General features: G+C 41.0%; 1 protein-coding gene and 1 pseudogene across 1 annotated transcript in view; both read right to left on the reverse strand.

Moving 5' to 3' along the window:
• MOGAT1 (monoacylglycerol O-acyltransferase 1) overlaps positions 1-11138 on the reverse strand; it is a 32464-nt gene extending 21326 nt beyond the window's left edge. The window contains exon 1 of the mRNA XM_022568318.2: positions 10638-11138. Within this exon, the coding sequence (XP_022424026.1) occupies positions 10638-10983 (346 nt within the window). The 5' untranslated portion in view covers positions 10984-11138. The remainder of the gene's footprint in view (positions 1-10637) is intronic.
• Positions 11139-12150: 1012 nt separating this feature from the next.
• LOC111172100 (glycerol kinase pseudogene) lies at positions 12151-13963 on the reverse strand (annotated as a pseudogene).
• Positions 13964-22432: the final 8469 nt, after the last annotated feature.

Here is a 22432-nt window from a genome sequence, read left to right on the forward strand (position 1 = left end):
AACTACTGAGCCTGCGCTGTAGAGCCTGCGTGCCACAACTACTGAAGCCCACGCGCCTAGAGCCCATGCTCCACAACAAGAGAAGCCACCGCAATGAGAAGCCCGTGCACTGTAACGAAGAGTAGCCCCCGCTCGCTGCAACTAGAGAAAGCCCATGCGCAGGAACGAAGACCCAATGCAGCCAAAAAATAAATTAAATATATTTTAAAAAATAAAATAAAGAAAAAAAAGATGGGTAAGTGTATGAATTATACATGTAATTGATAATAATGCATAATAAGTGAAGCACTGCTATTTGACTGGGAACAAGTTGGGACCTCACAGAGAGCCCTACATCTGCAGCAAAGTCTTCATCTCCAATCTCATACATACAGAGGAAATGATCGATCCAATGACCCACTTTTAGCTTCAAAGCTGTGTTCAGGTATCCCTAGCTTTATAGAAAGAAGTGTTCCAGCAAAATCAGGAATATACATTTCCTTTTTTCATGAACTAAAGACTCTTGGCAAGGAGTGGTGGCCAGGTCGACAGCTTTTGGGTGGTGGAAAGTCCTTCAGTGCTTACGTGGACTTTTCCTACCTCTGCTGCCTCCATCCGTTCTGGCTTCAAGGGATTCAACCTGGATACTTAAAATACAAGAGAATACAAATGAAAATGTATTGTAGTGTTTGACCCATGGCAAATGCTCCATAGATGATAGCAGAATTTGAAAAGTAAATGAATCCTAACAACACACTTTGCCTTTGGCATTTCTTCAAAGACCTGATGTATATAAGTTGAAATTTTCTTTTAAGTTCTAGGTTTTAGCTTCCCTTCTTTATCAGTTTTTTTAATTTAATAAAGTATTATTTATAATATGGAAAAATAATTGGTTAGTGAAACTTAAATAAAATAACACACAGAAAGCCATTAGAACAATGATGGTGCAGGAATTCCCTGGCAGTCCAGTGGTTGGGACTCCACGCTTTCACTGCCGAGGGCTCAAGTTCGATCCCGCCAGCCACGCAGTGTGGCCAAATAAATAAATAAAAGGAGAACACTTAAAAACAAAAACAAAAACAATGATGGTATGACGGTGGAAGCAGCTCTTCTGCTCGTTTCCTGTTTGCCCATTTCTGTTCCCTTCTAACCTTACAAGAACCTAATTATAGGAATGAGATCACTAAGCAATTGAAACTAACTCCTGACTTTTGCTCTCCTGAATGCATACCATGCTTTGCCCAACCTGCTGATTGTTTTCCTAGATAAAAAGAAGTAAAAATGAAGAATTAAGCAGTTAAAAAATGACTAGCTCTCTACCCCCAACAGCCCCCCTAAGCAATCCTGCAGACAGATCACACAGGCAAGATAACATCTGAAGAGAGTCAGCCCATCTGCACTCAATGGAGAATGATGCAGAACCCAACCTCCTGCCTTGATGATTCACTGAGATTCCTCCTCCCTCCCCCCCCCATTTTTCCTTTTAAAGACTATAATGGCTGAGCAGAATCTTCAGAGCTGGTCTCTGGACATGAGTCCACCTTCTCCCCAGATTGCCGGCTTTTCTGATAAAAACACCTTTCCTTTCTACTGACACTTGCCTCTTGAATTATTGGCTTATGAGCAGCGAGCAGCTGAACCTCGGTTTGGTAACAATGGCATACAGGAAACTCTCAATAAATGTTAGCTATCAGCCACCACTGACTGCTTGAGACCTTTGAAAACACCAGTTTCATATGGCTCAACCCAATGTATTATTTTCTAGCGCATATATTATTTTAATAATTTTTTTAAATAGGTAAACAAGAGGAAAGGAATATGCCAAAACATTTACAATAGTTATCTCTGGATGGGAATATGGACTTTTTTCTAGTCTCTGCTAAAAGCTCTTCTACAGTTTCCAACTTTTCTAATAACTAGCATGAACTACCTTATAATCAAAATTTATTTTAAAAAGATAAATAAAATGGTTCCACTAAAGAGAAAAAAAAGAAACTAAACACTGCAGAACAAATCTACTTATGTAAGAATATTCTCATCTTTAACATGATTCTATTAAATCTGATGAGCAAACTCCATCAGAAAAACATTGTGAAAACTAGTGGAAGTTTACTTACTTGCGTTAAGTAGCGACCAGTGACCAATTAAGACATAATTTAAAATATTTAACTTGTATGTGTATCCTTTCCACTTGTATCCAAGAAGTTTTCATTTTTCCCCCTAGGAAAACTGTTTCTATACTTATTTTAGCCATTTAACATAGTATGGAGAAAGAAAACAACTGAGAGGCAAGCAAAATCCTTTAGCACGTCACATTCTTTTCCTTTTTATTCCTGAGGCATTGTATTTCAAAACATCAATCGGTGTCCTCTGCTGAGTATGAGAATGTAAGTCTAACATTCCTCTAAGTTTTAAAATTCCTGCTTTAAGAAAACTTGCCTTCCAGAGTTTCTCAGGATGAGGATGGGGCTAAAAGACAAATCTCAGAACACTTCGCAGAATTTTTCAGCCTAGTATCCCTCATATGTGGGTCTGCTCCATATCGCCTTTAAAAATTATTGCCATACAAGGATCTTCATTTTTCTTGTTTAAAAGTGAATTCATTATTGGACCTATTTCTTTGCCTAATGAAGTCAAATAAATTATAACAAGGATCCAGTTGAAACCAGTCCCATTTTCATACTATTTCAGAAAGCTTTACAAGCTGAAGGACAAAAGAAGCACAGCTACTTTGTAGACCTACAAACTGAAAACCACATAAATAATCCATGATTAAAGAGGTACAGTAGTGTTTATGCAAGTCCAGGAATCTAGTATGAATCACCAGAGTGAATGTTACAATGTGCTCCCTCAAAATTTTCCAGATTAAGGGAGACTAAAAAGACGTAACTACATACAACATGTGGATTCCTTTGCTATAAAGGACATCAGCGGGACAATCGCTGAAATATGAATAGGGCCTCTGGATTAGGTCATAGTTCAGCAACACTGTTATTTTTCTGATGTGGATAATTGTACTGTGGTTATGTAAGAGATATATATTAGGAAATATGTGCGGAAGTGCTTAAGGATAAAGGCAGACCATGTCTGCAACTTACTCTTCAAGAGTTCAGATGATGATGGTGATGATATACGTGGGTGAGAGAGAAAGATAAAGGAAACATGGTAAAATGTTAACATTCGGGGAATTTGATGAAGAAATATAGAAAATTACCAAAAAATTTACAGTTATTATTTTTGAAGTTACTTCAAAATAAAAAGTGAAAACAATTTTAAGGGCCCTCCCTGACACCTACAGAACCAAAATCTCTGGGGAATTTGCATTTTAACAAGTCCCCAGGTGATTCTTAGATATACTCTAAAGTTGAAAACTTCTGATATAAATAAAGTCAACAGTGGAAGACAGCATTTTTTGACGTCAATTTTCTCCAAATTAAACTATAAACTAATCTCAATCAAAAAGCAATTCCAATGAAAACCCCAGCAGGCTTTTTCGTATAAACTGACAAACCAATTCTAAAATGCATATGAAAATGTAAAGAACCTATAAGAGTCAAAACAACTCTGAAGAAAAGAACAAAGCTCGAGGGCTAACACTACCTGATTTCATGAATTATTATAAAGTCACAGTAATCAAAACAACATGGTAATGGCATCAAGATAGATAAACAGATTAATAGTACAGAATAATCCAGAAATAAATCCACACATATATGGACAACTGATTTTTGACAAAAGCACAAGCCCAATGCAGTAAAGAAAAAACAGCTTATTTTTTTCTTTTGAACAACAGAGCTGCAACAATTAAACATATGCCAAAAAAATGAACTTGGACCTTGTACTATATACAAAAATGAACCCAAAATGGATCATAGATCTATATGTAAAACCTAAAACTATAAAACTTGAAGAAAACATAGAAAATCTTTGTGAACTGGGATTAAGCAAAGATTTCTTAGATATAACACCAAAAACACAATCCATAGAGAAAATATGGATACGTTAGACTTCACCAAAATTTAAAATTTCTGCTCTTCAGATACACAAAAGATAACCCATAGACTGGAAGAAAAAAAATCCATGCAAAGTGTATGCCTGATAAAGGACGTGTATCCCGAAGAACACAAACTCTCGAAACTCAATAATAGGAAAGCAAGCAACCCAATCAAAAATGCGCAAAAGATTTAAACAGGTACTTCAACCAAGAAAACATACAGGGACTTCCCTGGTGGCACAGTGGTTAGGAATCTGCCTGCCAATGCAGGGGACACGGGTTCGAGCCCTGGTCTGGCAAGATCCTACATGCTGCAGAGCAACTAAGCCCATGAGCCACAACTCCTGAGCCCGTGTGCCACAACTACTGAAGCCTGCCTGCCTAGAGGCCATGCTCCGCAACAAGAGAAGCCACCGCAATGAGAAGCCTGCACACCACAACAAAGAGTAGCCCCCGTTCACCACAACTAGAGAAATGCCGTGCGCAGCAACGAAGACCCAACACAGCCAAAAATAAATAAATAAAACAAATAAATTTATATTAAAAAAATGAAATAAGACTAAATTAAAAGATTATTTAAAAAAAGAAAACATACAAATGGCAAACAAGCACATGAAAAGATGTTCAACATCATTAGACATCAGGGAAATGTGAACGAAAGCTACAATGAGAGACACCACTACACACCTGTTAAAGTTGCAAAGATTAAAAGGACTGCCTATATCAAATGATGGCAAGGATATGGAGCAACTGGAACTCTCATACGGTGCTGGTGGGAATGTAAACTGGTACAACAACTCGGGAAGAAAGTTTGGCGATTTCTTAAAAAGTTAAACCTGCTCCTACCATAACATGATCAACCATTCCATTCCTAGGTTTACCCAAGAATAAATAAAGTATACATTCGTTAAGACTTGTAGGTAGGGCTTCCCTGGTGGCGCAGTGGTTGACAGTCCGCCTGCTGATGAGGGGACGCGGGTTCGTGCCCCGGTCCGGGAAGATCCCACATGCCGCGGAGTGGCTGGGCCCGTGAGCCATGGCCGCTGAGCCTGCGCGTCCGGAGCCTGTGCTCCGCCAAGGGAGAGGCCACAACAGTGAGAGGTCCGCGTACCGCAAAAAAAAAAGAAAAAAAAAAGACTTGTAGGTAGAAGTTCACGGCAGTATTACTGATAATAGCTACAACCCAAATATTCATGAATACATGAATGAACAAACAAATTGCAACATATTCACTCACTAGAATACCACTCTGAAACAAAAAAGCTATGAACTACTTAATAACATACAAAAAGAATGAATCTCAAAATAATTATATTCAGTGAAAGAAGCCAGACCAAAAAAAAAAAAGAAGAGTACATATGCTGTGTCTCCATTTATATAAAACACTAGAAAATGCAAACTAGTATTATGAATGACAGCAACCACATTAAGTGGATGCTTGTAGATGGGAGAAGGAGGGGTTACAAAATGGATACGAGAAACCTTTGGGGATGATGGCTATATTTACTATCTTAATTGTGGCAATATTTTTTTCAGGTGTGCATATGTGACAACTTAAACTGTACACATTAAATATGTGCAGTGGGAATTCCCTGACAGCCCAGTGGTTAGGACTCTGAGCTTTCACTGCCAAAGGCCCTTGTTCAATCCCTGGTTGGGGGTCTAAGATCCCACAGGCTGCACGGCACAGTCAAAAAATAAAATAAAATAAATACGTGCAGTTAACTGTTTGACAGTGTCACAATAAGGCTGCTTAAATAAATAAGTAAATAAATAGACCCATTCAGTAAAAGATCACAGTCTCACCACATGGTCTTAGGTAAGATACATACCTCTTGAGCTTCAGTTTTCTCACCTAAAAAAAATAAATCTAATAATCCCTGCCACAAGGAGTTGTAGATAGAAGATGGTCAATAAATGTTGGCTCTCTCTTTTTCAGTTTTCCACTTTTCAGTTAGCAGGTTGGTAGCACACAAGCTAGTAAGTAATGTTTCAGTTTCTTGAATATTAAGATTGGAAGATAGGTGATCCAGCAATTCCACTTCCCAGCATTTACTGAAGGAAATGAAATCACTATCTGGAAAAGATATCTGCACCCCGTCATGTTCACAGCAGCATTATTTACAATAGTCAAGATGTGGAAACAACTAGTGTCCATCAACAGACGAATGGATACAGAAAATGTGATATATACTACATATATGAAATAGAATATTATTCAGCCATGGAAAGGAAATCCTGCCATTAGTGACAACATGGATAGACCTTTATGCTAAGTGGAATCAGTGAGGCAGAGAAGGACAAATACATAATCTTACATGTGTGGACAAACAAACAAAACAAAAGAACAAGCTCATAGATACAGAGAACAGATTGGTGGTTGCCAAAGGTGGAGGTATGCGGGGGGCCGGTGGAGGTAAAATGAGTAAAATTGATCAAAACGTAAAAACTTTCACTTATAAGATAAATAAGTCCTGGGCATGTAATGTACAGCATGGTGACTACAGTTAACAATACTGTATTGCATATTTGAAAGTTGCTGAGAGTAAATCTTAAAGATCTCAACATAAGAGAAAAAAAATGTGTGGTAATGGATTTTAACTAAACTTACTGTGGAACTCATTTTGCAATAGACATATATCAAATTATTATGTTGCACACCTAAAAATAATACAATGTTATAAGACTGGAAGACTGGCACTTAACATTTATCTCAAGGAAACAGTATTTGATTTCATGACTAAATGAAACATTTTGCTTTTTTTTAAAAAAAAAAAATATATCCCAAGTGCTAATAGCTTAAACTCATTTCCTGATGGTGGAAAGAAAAATGCATTCCAAGATTTTGATTTAGAGACTTTAAAATACATAGTTAATAAAACTTCTCTTATCACCATTGGAAGGAGATACTACATGAACTCCTTACTTTAAAATAATTAAAATGGAAAGAAATAGGTAAGCGTTTATACTGCCTTTACCGTAAGAATTGAATTGTAGGGTAATCAATGGCCCTAGATGATGAGGAAAAATTATTCCTGGCATAAATTCTAGTTAATATGTGAAGAATGAATGATCGAATATGAAAATTACCATTTTGTAGTCCCAAATAAAAGTTAATTTGGTCAAGGATCATTAACGGAGACTAGGTGAAAGGTCAACGGTCAATAGGGAACTTTTATTTGCAGCATGTCAATTACCACCCCTCACATTACTTCCTACCTGTACCCACTGACCACTCTCATAAGGGACAGCTAGGCACTGTGCATTCTGACATAAGGCAACATGAGCACACAGCAGCACCTCGGCAAAGGACTTGCAAAAAGGTTTCACCTAAATCTAATCAAACCTTTAGCTCCAACTTCCATTTTAGAAGAAATACAGGGAATTGAGGAACATGTTAACCCTACAAAATAGCAATCAGAGAACTTCTGAAGACACATCTTGCAGGACAGATAACCCGGCTTCTTCAATGCTTCATTGACAAGAAAACAAATGGGGGGAAAAACTGTTCTAAATTAAAAACTAAATGCAACCCAGGGGGCTTTTTTGGATCCTGATTCAAGTAAGTCACACATAAAAGTGTATTTGGGGCTCAATTTTAGGAAATATGAATATTGACTTGGTTTAGATGATTTTAAGCAATTAATGTTAATTATGCTACATGGGACAATGTTACCATAATTTTGTAAAACAATTTTATAATAGGCATACTAAAGTACTTGGGATTAAAATGCAATGTGATTTGCTTTAAAATGTTTTTGCAAAATAGGTAAAACTAATATAGCAAATTGTTAAAATAATTATAAATCCAAGTAATGGGTATATGGGAGTTTATACCCTTCTCTACTTTTCTGTATGTTTGGAATTTTTCATAATAAAATTTCCAAAATATATGATAATACAAAATAATATGCTCCTAGTAACACGAATGTCAAATGTATGCAATAAGAGCATTTAAATGAATTGTCTGTCAAGCCACTGTAGTTTGATTCAAATTAGGACTGGTGGGCCATGTCTAAGTTATTAGTACATTCACATGTGACACATAAGGCTCTACCACCCACCTTGTGACCTTGAGCAGTTACTACACCTCCAAGCTCTATCTTTGGAAAATGAGTACAGGGGTTAGCCCCTACCTCTAGGGTCACTGTGGGGATTTACATACATGAGTTGATACAAATAGCAACATGTGGGGTGGACCACTTCCCTTTTGGGTGACAGAGTGAAGACATTCAACCAGTACTTATTGTGTGCCTCCCATGGGCCAGGCACGGGCTGGGTACTCCCTCACTGAGACTGTGAACTAGGATGTATCAGGGAGGAAGAAATTTTCCTCTACCCTCCTACGTTCCTCTGGCTGATCTAAGAATTAAATTGACGTGAGACAGATTAATGGGAGAAAATCAAACAAAATTTTAATAATATGTATGCCTGGGGGAGACCCAGGAAAACTGAGTAACTTGCCAAAATGGCCAAAACCCTCCCCTTAAATACCATCCTCAGGGCTTCCCTAGTGGCGCAGTGGTTGGGAGTCCGCCTGCCGATGCGTGGGACGCCGGTTCATGCCCCAGTCCGGGAAGATCCCACATGCCGCGGAGCGGCTGGGCCTGTGACCCATGGCCACTGAGCCTGCGCGTCTGGAGCCCGTGCTCTGCAATGGGAGAGGCCCGCGTACCGCAAAAAAAAAAAAAAACCATCCTCACCTAAAGACAAAAAAGGATATTGAAGGTGGGTTAAGTCAGTTATGGGAGGTTATGAGGAAAAGCACAGTAAGGAAGGGTAAGGTTTTATGCAGATTTAAGTCCCTGCCTTCTTCATTGGTAGGTTTCTAGAGATTTGGTCATCACGCTCTTCCTGGTACAGCAAGGGAGACACCCTTACAAATGGAGATTTCCCTTATAAATGTAAATGTTTCTTACAAAAGGGTAACTCCCACTAGGTTTTCAGAGTTTTTCCCATGTCTGCTGCTTCTTAGAAAATAACCAGCTTAAAATAATTAATATACCAAAGAAACATACTTGGGGCTGGCAAATTCTGCTCTCCTACAGATGGCCATAGAGACCTTTCTCAAGTAACCACAGACATACACAAATACAAGCAATGATAAGGGCCATGGAAGGAAAAGACAGTGGGCTATCAGAGATGTGCTGGCTGATGAGCAAGAAAGTCAGTCTCCAGTTTCAAGGCATTAAATTGGACAGCACAGTGGTTAAAGCAGGAACTCTGGGTAGAATATTTGGGTTTGCACCCAGCCCCTCCACCTCCTACTAACTGTGTGACCTTGAACAGTTCACTTCACCTCTTAGTTCCCTCAGCCGTACAAAGAGCACAGGAAGACACAGTCCTTACCTCACAGGGCTGTTGTGAAGATTACATGGTTAATAGTGTATGGTGCTTAGAACTGTAGAGGTAGATGGCAAGTGCCAAGCTGTAGCTGGCAGAACACACAAGGCCCGCGCTAAGTGTAGCTGTTACCTCAATGGTACTTTGGCCTAGAGCAAAACAAAGTGTAATGCTGTCTCAACAGTTTGGCCTAGGAGGACTTAATGAGTTAATTATTTGAATTTCCTTTTTTAGTAAACTCTAGCTGTACTTGGAGAGTTTATTTAAAAAAAAAAAATCCTGATGTGCAGGTTCCTTTCTGAAACAAATGAATTCAAAATTCTAGGGATAGAGCCTGGGCATCTTATTTTTTAGAAATTCCTCCAGTGATCTTAATGTGAAGCCAGGGTTGAGAACCACTGATCCAGGCATTCAAAACGCAAAATGGTTTCAAAATTGTAAACCTCTACAGTGTAATGAATTTATTATTACTGTGGCCTGGACAGTGTACAACCCATGATCTTACAGCACACAAATGACTTGAGCCTTCTGAAGAGTTTAAGTTCCCAGTAATTCCTGTCCTCTTACACCCCCTCCTTTTCCCTGACCCTCCCCATGCTCCCACCCCCCTCAAGAGCAGAACAAACATCCAGAGAAAAAGCTCCCAGATAAGCCCCCCGCCCCATCTAGTGACTGGCTCCAGCGCATTTCTACCTGGGCTTAATTTGGGAACTGGCTAGAACACACTCTCCTGGGTCGAATTATTTACAGAGAGAGGCCATCCAACCCAACCTAACGTGTGGTGCAGTCTTCTTTGCAGCAAGGTAGCTTTCTGCATCCGGAAAATCTTAAACACGGGAAAGCTAACGCAGATATCTGTTATGCGGGGGGGGGGGGGGGGGGGGGGAATAAGGAAGAAATCAGGTTTCAAATCCTTGGGCATTGTTTTTCCATTTATGAATCGATAATTCAAGAAACGAGTTTATCTACTTTTGAGGGGCTTAAGTGCAATGTCCGATAGCTCGATTGGGTCGTGGTTACACTTGGCTGTATACATTTGTCAAAACTCACCGAGTTAAAATCTGTGCCTTTTACTGTGGGTAAAGTACACCTCGAGTTTTAAAAACAGCACAGGGGAAAATAAAGTTGCCAATCAGTGGCTTGCTACAAGGTTCACGTGGAAAGATGAATCAAAGAGGGGAGTCCTAAATTAGCTACAAATGCCCTCTGTGACCTGCCTGCTCTGGCTTATAAGGGAAGTAGTGATGTCCGGGAGTGGGGGAGACGGAGCCCCAGGCACCGCGGTGTTTCGCCCGGATCTTGCGCGGCCGGGAGTCCTTACCGAGCAGAAGGAAGGACAGGACCCACTGCAGCACCGCCGCCGTCTGCAGCCGCCGCGCCAGCGGGATGTTGAGCGGCGCAAACTCGACCTTCATGGCCCGGCCGGAGCGAGGACTGCGCCGAGCGCTGCCGCCTGGGACCTCGCTGCTCCGCGGCGCCTGCCGGGTGTGCGCTGCCTGCCGGCCCAGCGCCCGGCACCCCGGCGCAGAGGAGGCGGCGACCGCCCCGGAGTGGGCGCGGACTGGACTTAGTCTTGGGTGGGAGGGCGCGCCGGGGCTGAGGCTGGAGGCTGCCGGCTGCCAATCACGCGCCCGGGCTCGGGAGCAGCTTTGGCGCCCGGGGCGCATTGGCTGGCGCGCCGCATTGGGCACAAGGGTGGACGAGAGGGGTCACCTGGCAGCCTGCCAGAGCTCGGCGACGCGGGCTCCTGCAACTTCGCCCAAGACCTGGGATCTCCACCGGGCTGGTTGATTTAACTGGTGGATTACTGTGCGCTAGGCTTCAGCATCCGCCTTTAAACCCACCTCTTCCTCCGAGGGTGTCTGCAGCTGGGAAAGGGTTAGGATCTCCCACCAGCTGGAGGAAGGCGCAGGTGTTAGGTTCTCTGGAGCTTGGTACCCATCTGTTTGTTGGTCTGTGTTCCCCACACCACCCCCAAACTCTGGGGCCTCCTCATCTTTGTGTCTCAGATTCCTATACGAATCCTGGAAAACTTTCGCTTATTCATTCAAAGGACATTTATTGAATACCTCCCACGTGCCGGGAACCATTCTGGGCGCTGGGGATACACTCAGTAACCAAGTCATTCATCGATTCCCAGAGGGTACAAATTATGGGGGGGGGGAACATAAGGAAAACAACCACACAGTTGGGTAATTGCAAAGTGAAATGCTACTATGAGTGAATGAGAAGGTTCTAGGACTTAGACTGGAAGGTCAGTCTCGGAAGAAGTGACCTTGACTTTAATTATAACGGTGAATCTAATTCAAGCAAAGGGAAGCACATGTGCAAAGGTCCTGTGGCTGAAAGTCAAAGAAGACCAAAATAGTGGGAGCTCAGGGAACAAGGAGGAGAATGGAGTGAAATGAGTCAAAAATGGTAGCCAAGGACCAGATCCTTGCAGGCTGTGTTTAGGGTTCAAGTTTTTACCCTAAGATTTGCCAGTGAAGGGTTTCAATTATGTGTTAAATAAATGGATGGATTCTAAATTGTGCCTCATGCTGTGAGTGCCCACTACATTTTCTTTGTAAATCTTCCTGTATAGTTGACCAACACCAAGTGGCAGGTAGCTGTCAAGTCATTGCTAGATGGGAGTTGACTACCCATCCCCCCACCATGCCCCTTTCTCCTTCAACGTTTTAATAGAAAGTTAGATAAAAATAACAACCACTGGGTAGTTCAGGGGAGTTGTTTGTGACTTTTTGTATGCAAAACTTGCGGTTGTTTTTTTTTGGTTCCTAATTGAGAAATCACTTTTTTGTGTGTGCCGCATTTTCTTTATTTCAAGCCACAGGTCTACTTGGAGGGTCATGCAGCAAGTGGCTTATAAATAAAATCAGAGTCTATGAATAGTGTCAGCACATTAAAAGACAGAATCACTGAATTTTCTTGTTAGGTAAAGAGCTCACATCTTTGGAATCCATGACTTGGTATTATTTATGGCACACCTGAGAGGTACCTTGCTCCGATTAACATTACCATGCTACTCACTATAAAAAAGCCCAAGGGTAAACTACTGAAGATGCTAGGGTCACCATTTTCCGAAGACTGAGTGCTAACCCAACCCATGGACTTCATCACAGCTTTCTTCCATGTAGAATAACGAATTTCACTTTCCTTGGCGTTGATCTGAGGTTCAAACCGCTCCATCGTGACAGCTGACAAATCCTCAGGCTCGAGACTCCAAACGCCAACCCCTTCTGCAGCCCCGGCTGCCATGGCAGCTCCCAGGGCAGTTGTTTCAGGTATCAAGGGCTTCACTACTGGGATATACAGAATGTCTGCTTGTAGCTGCATAAGAATTTTGTTGTTGGTCATTCCTCCGTCTACCTGCAAATGGCTGAGTGCAATTCCACAGTCTTGGTTCATGGCATCCAAAATCTCTCGGGTTTGGAAACAAACAGCTTCTAATGAAGCAAAAGCAATATGGCATTTATTGGTGAATTGGGTGAGCCCACAGATGATCCCTCTGGCACTGGGCTCCCAATAAGGTGCATATAGCCCTGAAAAGGCTGGGACAAAATAGCAGCCATAAGAGGAACCTACTTCTTTAGCAAGTTTTTCAATTTCCTCTGAGGTCTTTATAATTCCAAGATTGTCTCTGAGCCAGCGAACAGCAGCACCGGCTATAGCTACCGAACCTTCTAATGCATAATGTACTGGTTTGTCTCTTCCGAGTTTGTAAGCCACTGTGGTCAGAAGGCCATGTTCAGAAAATATACACTTATGGCCTGTATTACATAGTAAGAAACAGCCTGTTCCATACGTGTTTTTGGCTTGTCCATCCTGGAAGCACAGTTGTCCCACCAATGCAGCAGATTGGTCCCCCAAACACCCAGATATTGGCACACCTTCCAAGGCCCCAGCTTTCATTAGGCCATAGATCTCAGAAGAACTCCGGACATTTGGAAGAATTTTCATTGGAACTTGAAAAAATTCACAGAGCTCTTTATCCCATTCCAAAGAATGAATGTTGAAAAGCATCGTCCTGCTTGCATTTGTTACATCCGTACAATGGACGCCTCCACTGGCTCCTCCTGTCAAGCTCCAAATAAGCCATGAATCAATGGTCCCAAAAAGGGCTCTATCTTCTTCAACTGCCTTTTGAACTTTTCTCACGTTGGCAAGGAGCCAACGAAGTTTCACTGCACTGAAGTAAGTGCTAAGTGGAAGGCCTGTCTTGGTCTTGACAAAGTTATTATTTACTGGAATGCTTTTACGAAGACTCTCAACGGTAGATTGGGTTCTTAGATCAAGCCACACCACAGCATTGTAAAGAGGGTCTCCAGTTAACTTGTCCCAGACCACAGTGGTCTCCCTCTGGTTACTGATACCAATAGCTTTTATGTTGGAAATATTGAGCTGTCCAAGTTTCTCACACGTTTTCTCTATACACTCACAGACGGACTGCAGGATTTCCTTAGGGTCTTGTTCTACCCATCCTTCTTTTGGAAACTCTTGTTTTATTTCCACTTGATGATGACTAAGTAGTTCGGCTGTTTTGGGATTGAAAACCAAAAAGCGCGTCGAGCTTGTGCCCTGGTCCACTGCTCCCACCAACTGCCCCAAAACTGCTTTCTTCGTGGCTGCCATGAAACTCGCTTAGGTCGGCGGGCGGGCGATAGCGTCCCGTTTCCCGGGTGACGGCGGCGGGAGGGGGAGGGGCGGACGGCGAGCCGGGAGGGCCAGCCAGCGCGCGGCCGTAGAACGCAGTATCGGCAAGGAGCTTCTCGCCCCGCCCCTCCCTCTTCTCTTCTAGATTCTTCTAGATTTCTTCCCTGCACCTTACCCCACTGGTAGTGGGGATGCGTTGAGTACACACCGTGTCAGACATTGTGCAGAGCCCTTCACCAGCCTGAGCTTATCCTGGAGCAACCCCGCGAAATAACTGTTAGCTCATTCGGCAGTTAATGAAGGCCAGGCTCAAAGTCACACAGCTGGCAGAGTGAAGATTCAAATACGGTTTTGTCGTCTAAAACCTGGAAAGGAGTCATCCCTTCATCAGTTGACCCACACGTGGAACAAGTATGTAGGGAATGCCTGCTTTGCACCGGGCATTGCCCTGCGTGCCGATAGCACAAAGGTGAATTAAGACGGGGTCTCTGAGCCTTTGAGAATTCCCACGCATTCATTCATTGATTATTTATGGAAAGGCTGGTATGTGCTAAGCACTAGGTGAGGAGTGGAGATGGGCTGAATAAGATGGGATGAGTAAGAAAGGTCTCTGTCCTCATGGGGTTCACGGTCTAGTGAGAGAAACAGAAAATAAACCAAATGTGTGCTAGTGCCCCGAAAGAAACATGCAAGTTCCAGTGATAGAGAATGAGCACCTAATTAGAAGACATTGGAGGTAACAAGAGTGGAAGTGGGGAGACCCTAAGGAGGCTGTTGTAGGGTGAGAGTAGAGGATGGTGGCTTGGTCTACTGTGTTAGCAAAGGAGAATAGAGATGGATTTGACATAAGCCTGGGAGATGTGAATGGCAGGACTGATTGATTAATTGGGTTCACAATCTATTAGGAGATAAGAAGAGCAGCATACCCGGAGCTCCTTCTCCTAGTCACTTGGAGCTAACTCGTCTGATTCATGCTCTTGTCATCTTCCCCGGGCCCTCAGCAGGTAGAAAAGACCTGTCATACCCCATCATAGCTCCTTTAAGCAAAGCAGGGACCCATGAGGGTCCATCACCATTTTAATGAACAACTAAATCATTCACTCATTTGTTTAACAGTCAACATATGTTTACTTGTATACCAGGTTATTGGAGTTAAATGGTGAGAAAATTTTAATTCAACAAGCTATTCAAAACAACTTTTCTGTAGGAGTTTTGTTGATCTCTAGAAATAAAACTAATAGGAAAACATGAACCTTACACGTTTTCTTTCCAAACTACACATTTTGTGGAATAGGGAGCTTACAGCAGAGAAGATGAGGGATTTGTCCAAGGTACCCCAGCCAGTTACTGGCAAGGAGTAGACCTAGATCTCTTTACAACTCTACTAAAACAGATGAGCAGAAGCAATGTCGTGTAGGATCATGGTTTCAAACTTTGACTTTAGCGGGGGGATTTTTTTTAAATCTTCAAATAACTCCAATTTATAAAAGAAATCAAAGTGAAACTGCTCTTGTTGGAAATGAATGGGGATCCTGACTCCCACCTTCTCAGTATCTTCCTCCTTCCCAAGGTGTATCTTTAGCAAAGTGAAACTGATATCAAACAGTTACAGAACCTCTGAGGGATCAGCAAAACCCAGGTTGGAAACCACTTTTTTTTTTTTTTTTTTTGGTGGTGGTGGGTAGGCTAATATTTGGAGAAATACAAAGTTTAAACAGGGTTGCAGTTAAAAAACTATATGTGATATATACGCTTTACTCAGTGCTTACCATCTACCAGGTACTGGGCTACATGCTTTCTGTGCTGTGTTTGATTTAAGCCTTACAGCAACTCTCCAGGGTAGGTACTATTATTCCTTTACCAGTAAAGATAGTGAGGCTAGAGGTCAAGTTAATTGTTCACCTAGTAGGTAGTAAAACTAAGTTTCTGTTTTTTAAAAATGGGCTTGTCTGTTTCTAGACCCTGAGCAAGTAACTGCCGTACTAAGCTCTTCCTCAAATGATACCACGAGGGAGGAAGGGGATGTTGAAACAGAGGAACCGGTCACTGAACCTCTGGTAGAAGAATGCAGAGGACCAACTTTGTCATGGTTTGCGTTGGGGTTAGTTATTCATTCAGTCAACAAATATTGATATTTACCAGTCATATACTATGTGCTTGGCTTTGGGTACATATGAGTGAATAAAACATGCATAACTTTTCAATAATTCAACAAAAATTTATAAATCACCTCTGCCGTGGTTAAGTCCTGAAGTGGCCATGGTGATAGGAAATCAACACTGTCCGGCTTGAAGATCTGAGATTCCGGCGATCGAGTGTGGTTCCTCTTTCCACTTCTCAGCTCTAATTAAGGAATGAGAAGGTGATAGTTTAGATTGCCTTATAGATTACAAAAGCCTATCCTTGGAAATGAATAACTAAAAATCACTTCCTCTTTTTATTTTGTTTCCTGTGCATTTTACCATAGCTAACTTCTACTAACAAGAAGATGACGTTTTTCTATTTTACTGTAGTTTAAGTTAAAATGTTCCTATCGTTAAGTTTAAAAGGAAACAGCATTCTCTCTAGATTGAGAGGCCTTAAAGGGGACAGTTTAGGACAAAGGTCACTGTTCTGGTTTTCATAAGATGCATTAGTCATAAAGATAATATTTCTCTCTCATTCACACACACACCACATAAACTGTGAACCCAACCATCACAGTTACCATAATTCATTGAGAGTGACTGGCTCGGGTTAAAGTCAAATAGAGGACCATCACTATGGTAATTTTGATGGAATGTCCTTCACGAAATTCTGTTCTCAAGGCTCTTCTGAACAAAGTTCAAGAAATTTGCCCAGGCCCCTCTGTTTTCTTACTTTCTTCTCAATGAACTATGTTATCAATCTGACAGGGCTGGAGTATGTTTGTTCTGGGCAAAGTTTCAGGAGTCTTTCCCAAGAGGGTGAGACTTTGTAGCCACCATGATAATGGTCCGAAGTTTACCTTTCCTCTGTGTTTTCTTGTTGCTATAGGCACATACAAGTTCTCAGACTCTATATACTATGCTTTCTTTTCACATTCTTCTTTGAAAGCTCCACTGATATAGGTTCAATTTTTACCTTTCCATTAGTTAATGTTAATATTTGTTATTTACTCTACAAAACAGGTGCTTCCATAGCTGCTCTTTTAAACAATTATAATACTATGAACAATTACTCTGAGAAATTATTACGGTAATCACTAATATTTATGAAATGTCCTTTCTCTTCCCATGAACCTCTCTCCCCTTTTGTTTGCACCCAGCCTGGGGACCTACCTGGGGCCCCAGCCACCCAAACAAGGGAAAAACTAGGAGAAAGTGACTGGGAATGCCTACTGCAACCAACCTGGGTCCAGGACAGGCTCTTGAATGAAGCACTCAGCAACTCAAACAGCAGTGTCCTTGGAGGCATGGCAAAGCAGGCTCCATCATTTACTTCCAGTTTCCAAGAAGGTCCAATCCAATGGATGGGCTTTCACTCATGTTTGTATCTTTCTGGTTGTTTATGGTTACTTGGTATATGACCTGTTGATTCCTCGGATCTATTATTATTACTTTTTTCCCCAACACATGCCATTGCCCCAGCCTGGCTGCTATCATTTCTCCTCTGGATTATTGCAACCTCCTAAGTGATTTCTGTGCCTTGAGTTTTGCCCCTTGAACTACCACCCCTAATCCCTTCTCCACAATGTACCCAAAGTGACCTTTCCAAAATACCAAATCAATCATGTCATTTCTCTGCTTAAAATCTTTTTTAAGATAAAGTCCAAACTCTAATGTAGTCCTAAAAATTTCAGAGTAATCTACAAAGGGATTAGAATGCCCCAGGAGACTTACAGGAAACGCATAAAAGATTTCAGCCAGAACAGAACTCGTTTTGGATACATAGCAATTACAAAAAAGTCAGTTATTGTAAATTGTACCATCTATCACCTCAGTTTGCAACAGCAACCCCACTTTTACTAAGCTTAATACCAGAGCGAATTAATAGTCTCCGATCACTTGGATTGTTACCTGGAATATAAATGTCTAATATTCAAAAGTACTTAGCGTGTTTCAAATTGTTTCCACATACTTTATCCCCAAACCATCTGGAGAGGTCCTACCCTCACTTTGTGGATGAGGAAGTGGACAATGTTTGTTTTAGGAGAAGAAATTACAGACATAAAAGCTTACCACTTTATTAGTTTTTCCCTAATCAGAATTTTTGCATATGTTTCTTTTTTTTTTTTTTTTTGCAGTATGCGGGCCTCTCACTGTTGTGGCCTCTCCCGTTGCGGAGCACAGGCTCCAGACGCGCAGGCTCAGCGGCCATGGCTCACGGGCCCAGCCACTCCACGGCATGTGGGATCTTCCCGGACCGGGGCACGAACCTGTGTCCCCTGCATCGGCAGGCGGACTCTCAACCACTGCACCACCAGGGAAGCCCATATGTTTCTATTTTTATCGAGGTATAGTTGATGTACAATGTTATATAAGTTTCCAATGTACAACATAGCGATTCACAATTTTTAAAGGTTATACTCCATTTATAGTTATTATAAAATATTGGCTATATTCCTTGTGCTGTACAATATATCTTTGTAGCTTATTTATTTTATACATAATAGTTTGTACCTCTTAACTCCCTACCCCTATGTTGCCCCCCCGTTCCCTCTTCCCCACTGGTAACCGCTAATTTGTTTTCTATGTCTGTGAGTTTGTCTCTTTTTTGTTATAGTCACTCATTTTATTTTATTTATTTATTTAACAGCTTTATTGGAGTATAATTGTTTTACAATGGTGTGTTAGTTTCTGCTTTATAACAAAGTGAATCAGTTATACATATACATATGTTCCCATATCTCCTCCCTCTTGCACCTCCCTCCCACCCTCCCTATCTCACCCCTCTAGGTGGTTACAAAGCACCGAGCTGATCTCCCTGTGCTATGAGGCTGCTTCCCACTAGGTATCTATTCTACATTTCGTAGTATACATAAGTCCATGCCACTCTCTCACTTCGTACCAGCTTACCCTTCCCCCTCCCCATGTCCTCAAGCCCATTCTCTATGTCTACGTCTTTATTCCTGTCCTGCCCCTAGATTCTTTATAACTTTTTTTTTTTAGATTCCATATATATGTGTTAGCATATGGTATCTGTTTTGCTCTTTCTGACTTACTTCACTCTGTATGACAGTCTCTGGGTCCATCCACCTCACTACAAATAACTCAATTTCGTTTATTTTATGACTGAGTAATATTCCATTGTATATACATGCTACATCTTCTTTATCCATTCTTCTGTCGATGGACACTTAGGTTGCTTCCATGTCCTGGCGATTGTAAATAGTGCTGCAATGAACATTGTGGTACATGACTCTTTTTGAATTATGGTTTTCTCAGGGTATATGCCCAGTAGTGGGATTGCTGTGTCGTATGGTAGTTCTATTTTTAGTTTTCTAAGGAACGTCCATACTATTCTCCATAGTGACTGTATCAATTTACATTCCCACCAACAGTGCAAGAGAGTTCCCTTTTCTACACACCCTCTAGACCAGCACCTATTGTTTGTAGATATTTTGATGATGGCCATTCTGACTGGCGTGAGGTGATACCTCATTGTAGTTTTGATGTGCATTTCTCTAATGATTAGTGATGTTGAGCATTCTTTCATGTGTTTGTTGTCAATCAGTATATCTTCTTTGGAGAAATCTATTTAGGCCTTCTGACCATTTTTGGATTGGGTTGTTTGTTTTTTTGTTATTGAGCTGCTTATAAATTTTGGAGATTAATCCTTTGTCAGTTGCTTCATTTGCAAATATTTTCTCCCATTCTGAGGGTTGTCTTTTCATCTTGTTTATGGTTTCCTTTGTTGTGCAAAAGCTTTTAAGTTTCATTAGGTCCCATTTGTTTACTTTTGTTTTTATTTCCATTTCTCTAGTATGTGGGTCAAGAAGGATCTTGCTGTGATTTGTCTAGACTGTTCTGCCTATGTTTTCCTCTAAGAGTTTTAAAGTATCTTGCCTTACATTTAGGTCTGTAATCCAGTTTAAATTTATTTTTGTGTACGGTGTTAGGGAGTGTTCTAATTTCATTCTTTTACATGTAGCTGTCCAGTTTTCCAAGCACCACTTATTGAAGAGGCTGTCTTTTCTCCATTGTATATTCTTGCTTCCTTTATCAAAAATAAGGTGACCAGGGCTTCCCTGGTGGCACAATGGTTGAGAGTCCGCCTGCCGATGCAGGGGACACGGGTTCGTGTCCCGGTCCAGGAGGATCCCACATGCCGCGGAGCAGCTGGGCCCGTGAGCCATGGCCGCTGAGCCTGCGCGTCCGGAGCCTGTGCTCCGCAACGGGAGAGGCCACAACAGTGAGCAGCCCGTGTACCGCAAAAAAACAAGCAACAACAACAAAAAAATAAATAAGGTGACCATATGTGAGTGGGTTTATCTCTGGGCTTTCTATCCTGTTCCATTGATCTGTATTTCTGTTTTTGTGCCTGTACCATACTGTCTTGATTACTGTAGCTTTGTATGATAGTCTGAAGTCTGGGAGCCTGATTCTTCCAGCTGCGTTTTTCTTTCTCAAGATTGCTTTGCCTATTCGGGGTCTTTTGTGTTTCCATACAAATTGTGAAATTTTTTGTTCTAGTTCTGTGAAAAATGCCATTGGTAGTTGGATAGGGATTGCATTGAATATGTAGATTGCTTTGGGTAGTATAGACGTTTTCACAATGTTGATTCTTCCAATCCAAGAACATGGTATATCTATCCATCTGTTTGTATCATCTTTAATTTCTTTCATCAGTGTCCTATAGTTTTCTGCATACAGGTCTTTTGTCTCCTTAGGTAGGTTTATTCCTAGGTATTTTATTCTTTTTGTTGCAGTGGTAAATGGGAGTGTTTCCTTAATTACTCTTTCAGATTTTTCATGATTAGTGTGTAGGAATGCAAGAGATTTCTGTGTATTAATTTTGTATCCCACTACTTTACCAAATTCATTGATTAGCTCTAGTAGTTTTCTGGTAGCATCTTTAGGATTCTCTATGTATAGTATCATGTCATCTGCAAACAGTGACAGCTTTACTTCTTCTTTTCCGATTTGGATTCCTTTTATTTCTTTTTCTTCTCTGATTGCTGTGGCTAAAACTTCCAAAACTATGTTGAATACTAGTGTTGAGAGTGGGCAACCTTGTCTTGTTCCTGATCTTAGTGGAAATGGTTTCAGTTTTTCACCATTGAGAACAATGTTGGCTGTGGGTTTGTCACACATGGCCTTTATTATGTTGAGGTATGTTCCCTCTATGCCTACTTTCTGGAGGGTTTTTATCATAAATGGGTGCTGAATTTGTCAAAAGCTTTTTCTGCATCTTTTGAGATGATCATATGGTTTTTCTTCTTCAGTTTGTTAATACAGTGTATCACATTGATTGATTTGTGTATATTGAAGAATCCTTGCATTCCTGGGATAAATCCCACTTGATCATGGTGTAGGATCCTTTTAATGTGCTGGTGGATTCTGTTTGCTACTATTTTGTTGAGGATTTTTGCATCTATGTTCATCAGTGATATTGGCCTGTAGTTTTCTTTCTTTGTGACATCTTTGCCTGGTTTTGGTATCAGGGTGATGGTGGTGTCGCAGAACGAGTTTGGGAGTGTTCCTCCCTCTGCTATATTTTGGAAGAGTTTGAGAAGGATAGGTGTTAGCTCTTCTCTAAATGTTTGATAGAATTCTCCTGTGAAGCCATCTGGCCCTGGGCTTTTGTTTGTTGGAAGGTTTTTAATCCTTCCTTTTCAGTGCTTGTGATTCGTCTGTTTATATCTTCTATTTTTTCCTGGTTCATTCTCAGAAGGTTGTGCTTTTCTAAGAATTTGTCCATTTCTTCCAGGTTGTCCATTTTATTGGCATATAGTTGCTTGTAGTAATCTCTCATGATCCTTTATATTTCTGCAGTGTCAGTTGTTACTTCTCCTTTTTCATTTCTAATTCTATTGATTTGAGTCTTCTCCCTTTTTCTCTTGATGAGTCTGGCTAATGGTTTGTCAATTTTGTTTATCTTCTCAAAGAACCAGCTTTTAGTTTTATTGATCTTTGCTATTGTTTCCTTCATTTCTTTCTCATTTGTTTCTGATCTGATCTTTATGATTTCTTTCCTTCTGCTAACTTTGGGGTTTTTTTGTTCTTCTTTCTCTAATTGTTTTAGGTGTAAGGTGAGGTTGTTTATTGGATATGTTTCTTATTTCTTGAGGTAGGTTTGTATAGCTATAAACTTCCCTCTTAGAACGTATTTTGCTGCATCCCATAGGTTTTGGTTCATTGTGTTTTCATTATCATTTGTTTATAGATATTATTTGATTTCCTCTTTGATTTCTTCAGTGATCTCTTGGTTAAGTATTGTATTGTTTAGCTTCCATGTGTTTGAATTTTTTACACATTTTCCTGTAACTTATATCTAGTCTTA

Source organism: Delphinapterus leucas, chromosome 8 (genome assembly GCF_059928025.1).
Source record: "Delphinapterus leucas isolate spDelLeu-1000000601 "Yukka" chromosome 8, BTC_Dleu_Yukka2, whole genome shotgun sequence".
In the NCBI taxonomy this organism is placed as follows: domain Eukaryota; kingdom Metazoa; phylum Chordata; class Mammalia; order Artiodactyla; family Monodontidae; genus Delphinapterus; species Delphinapterus leucas.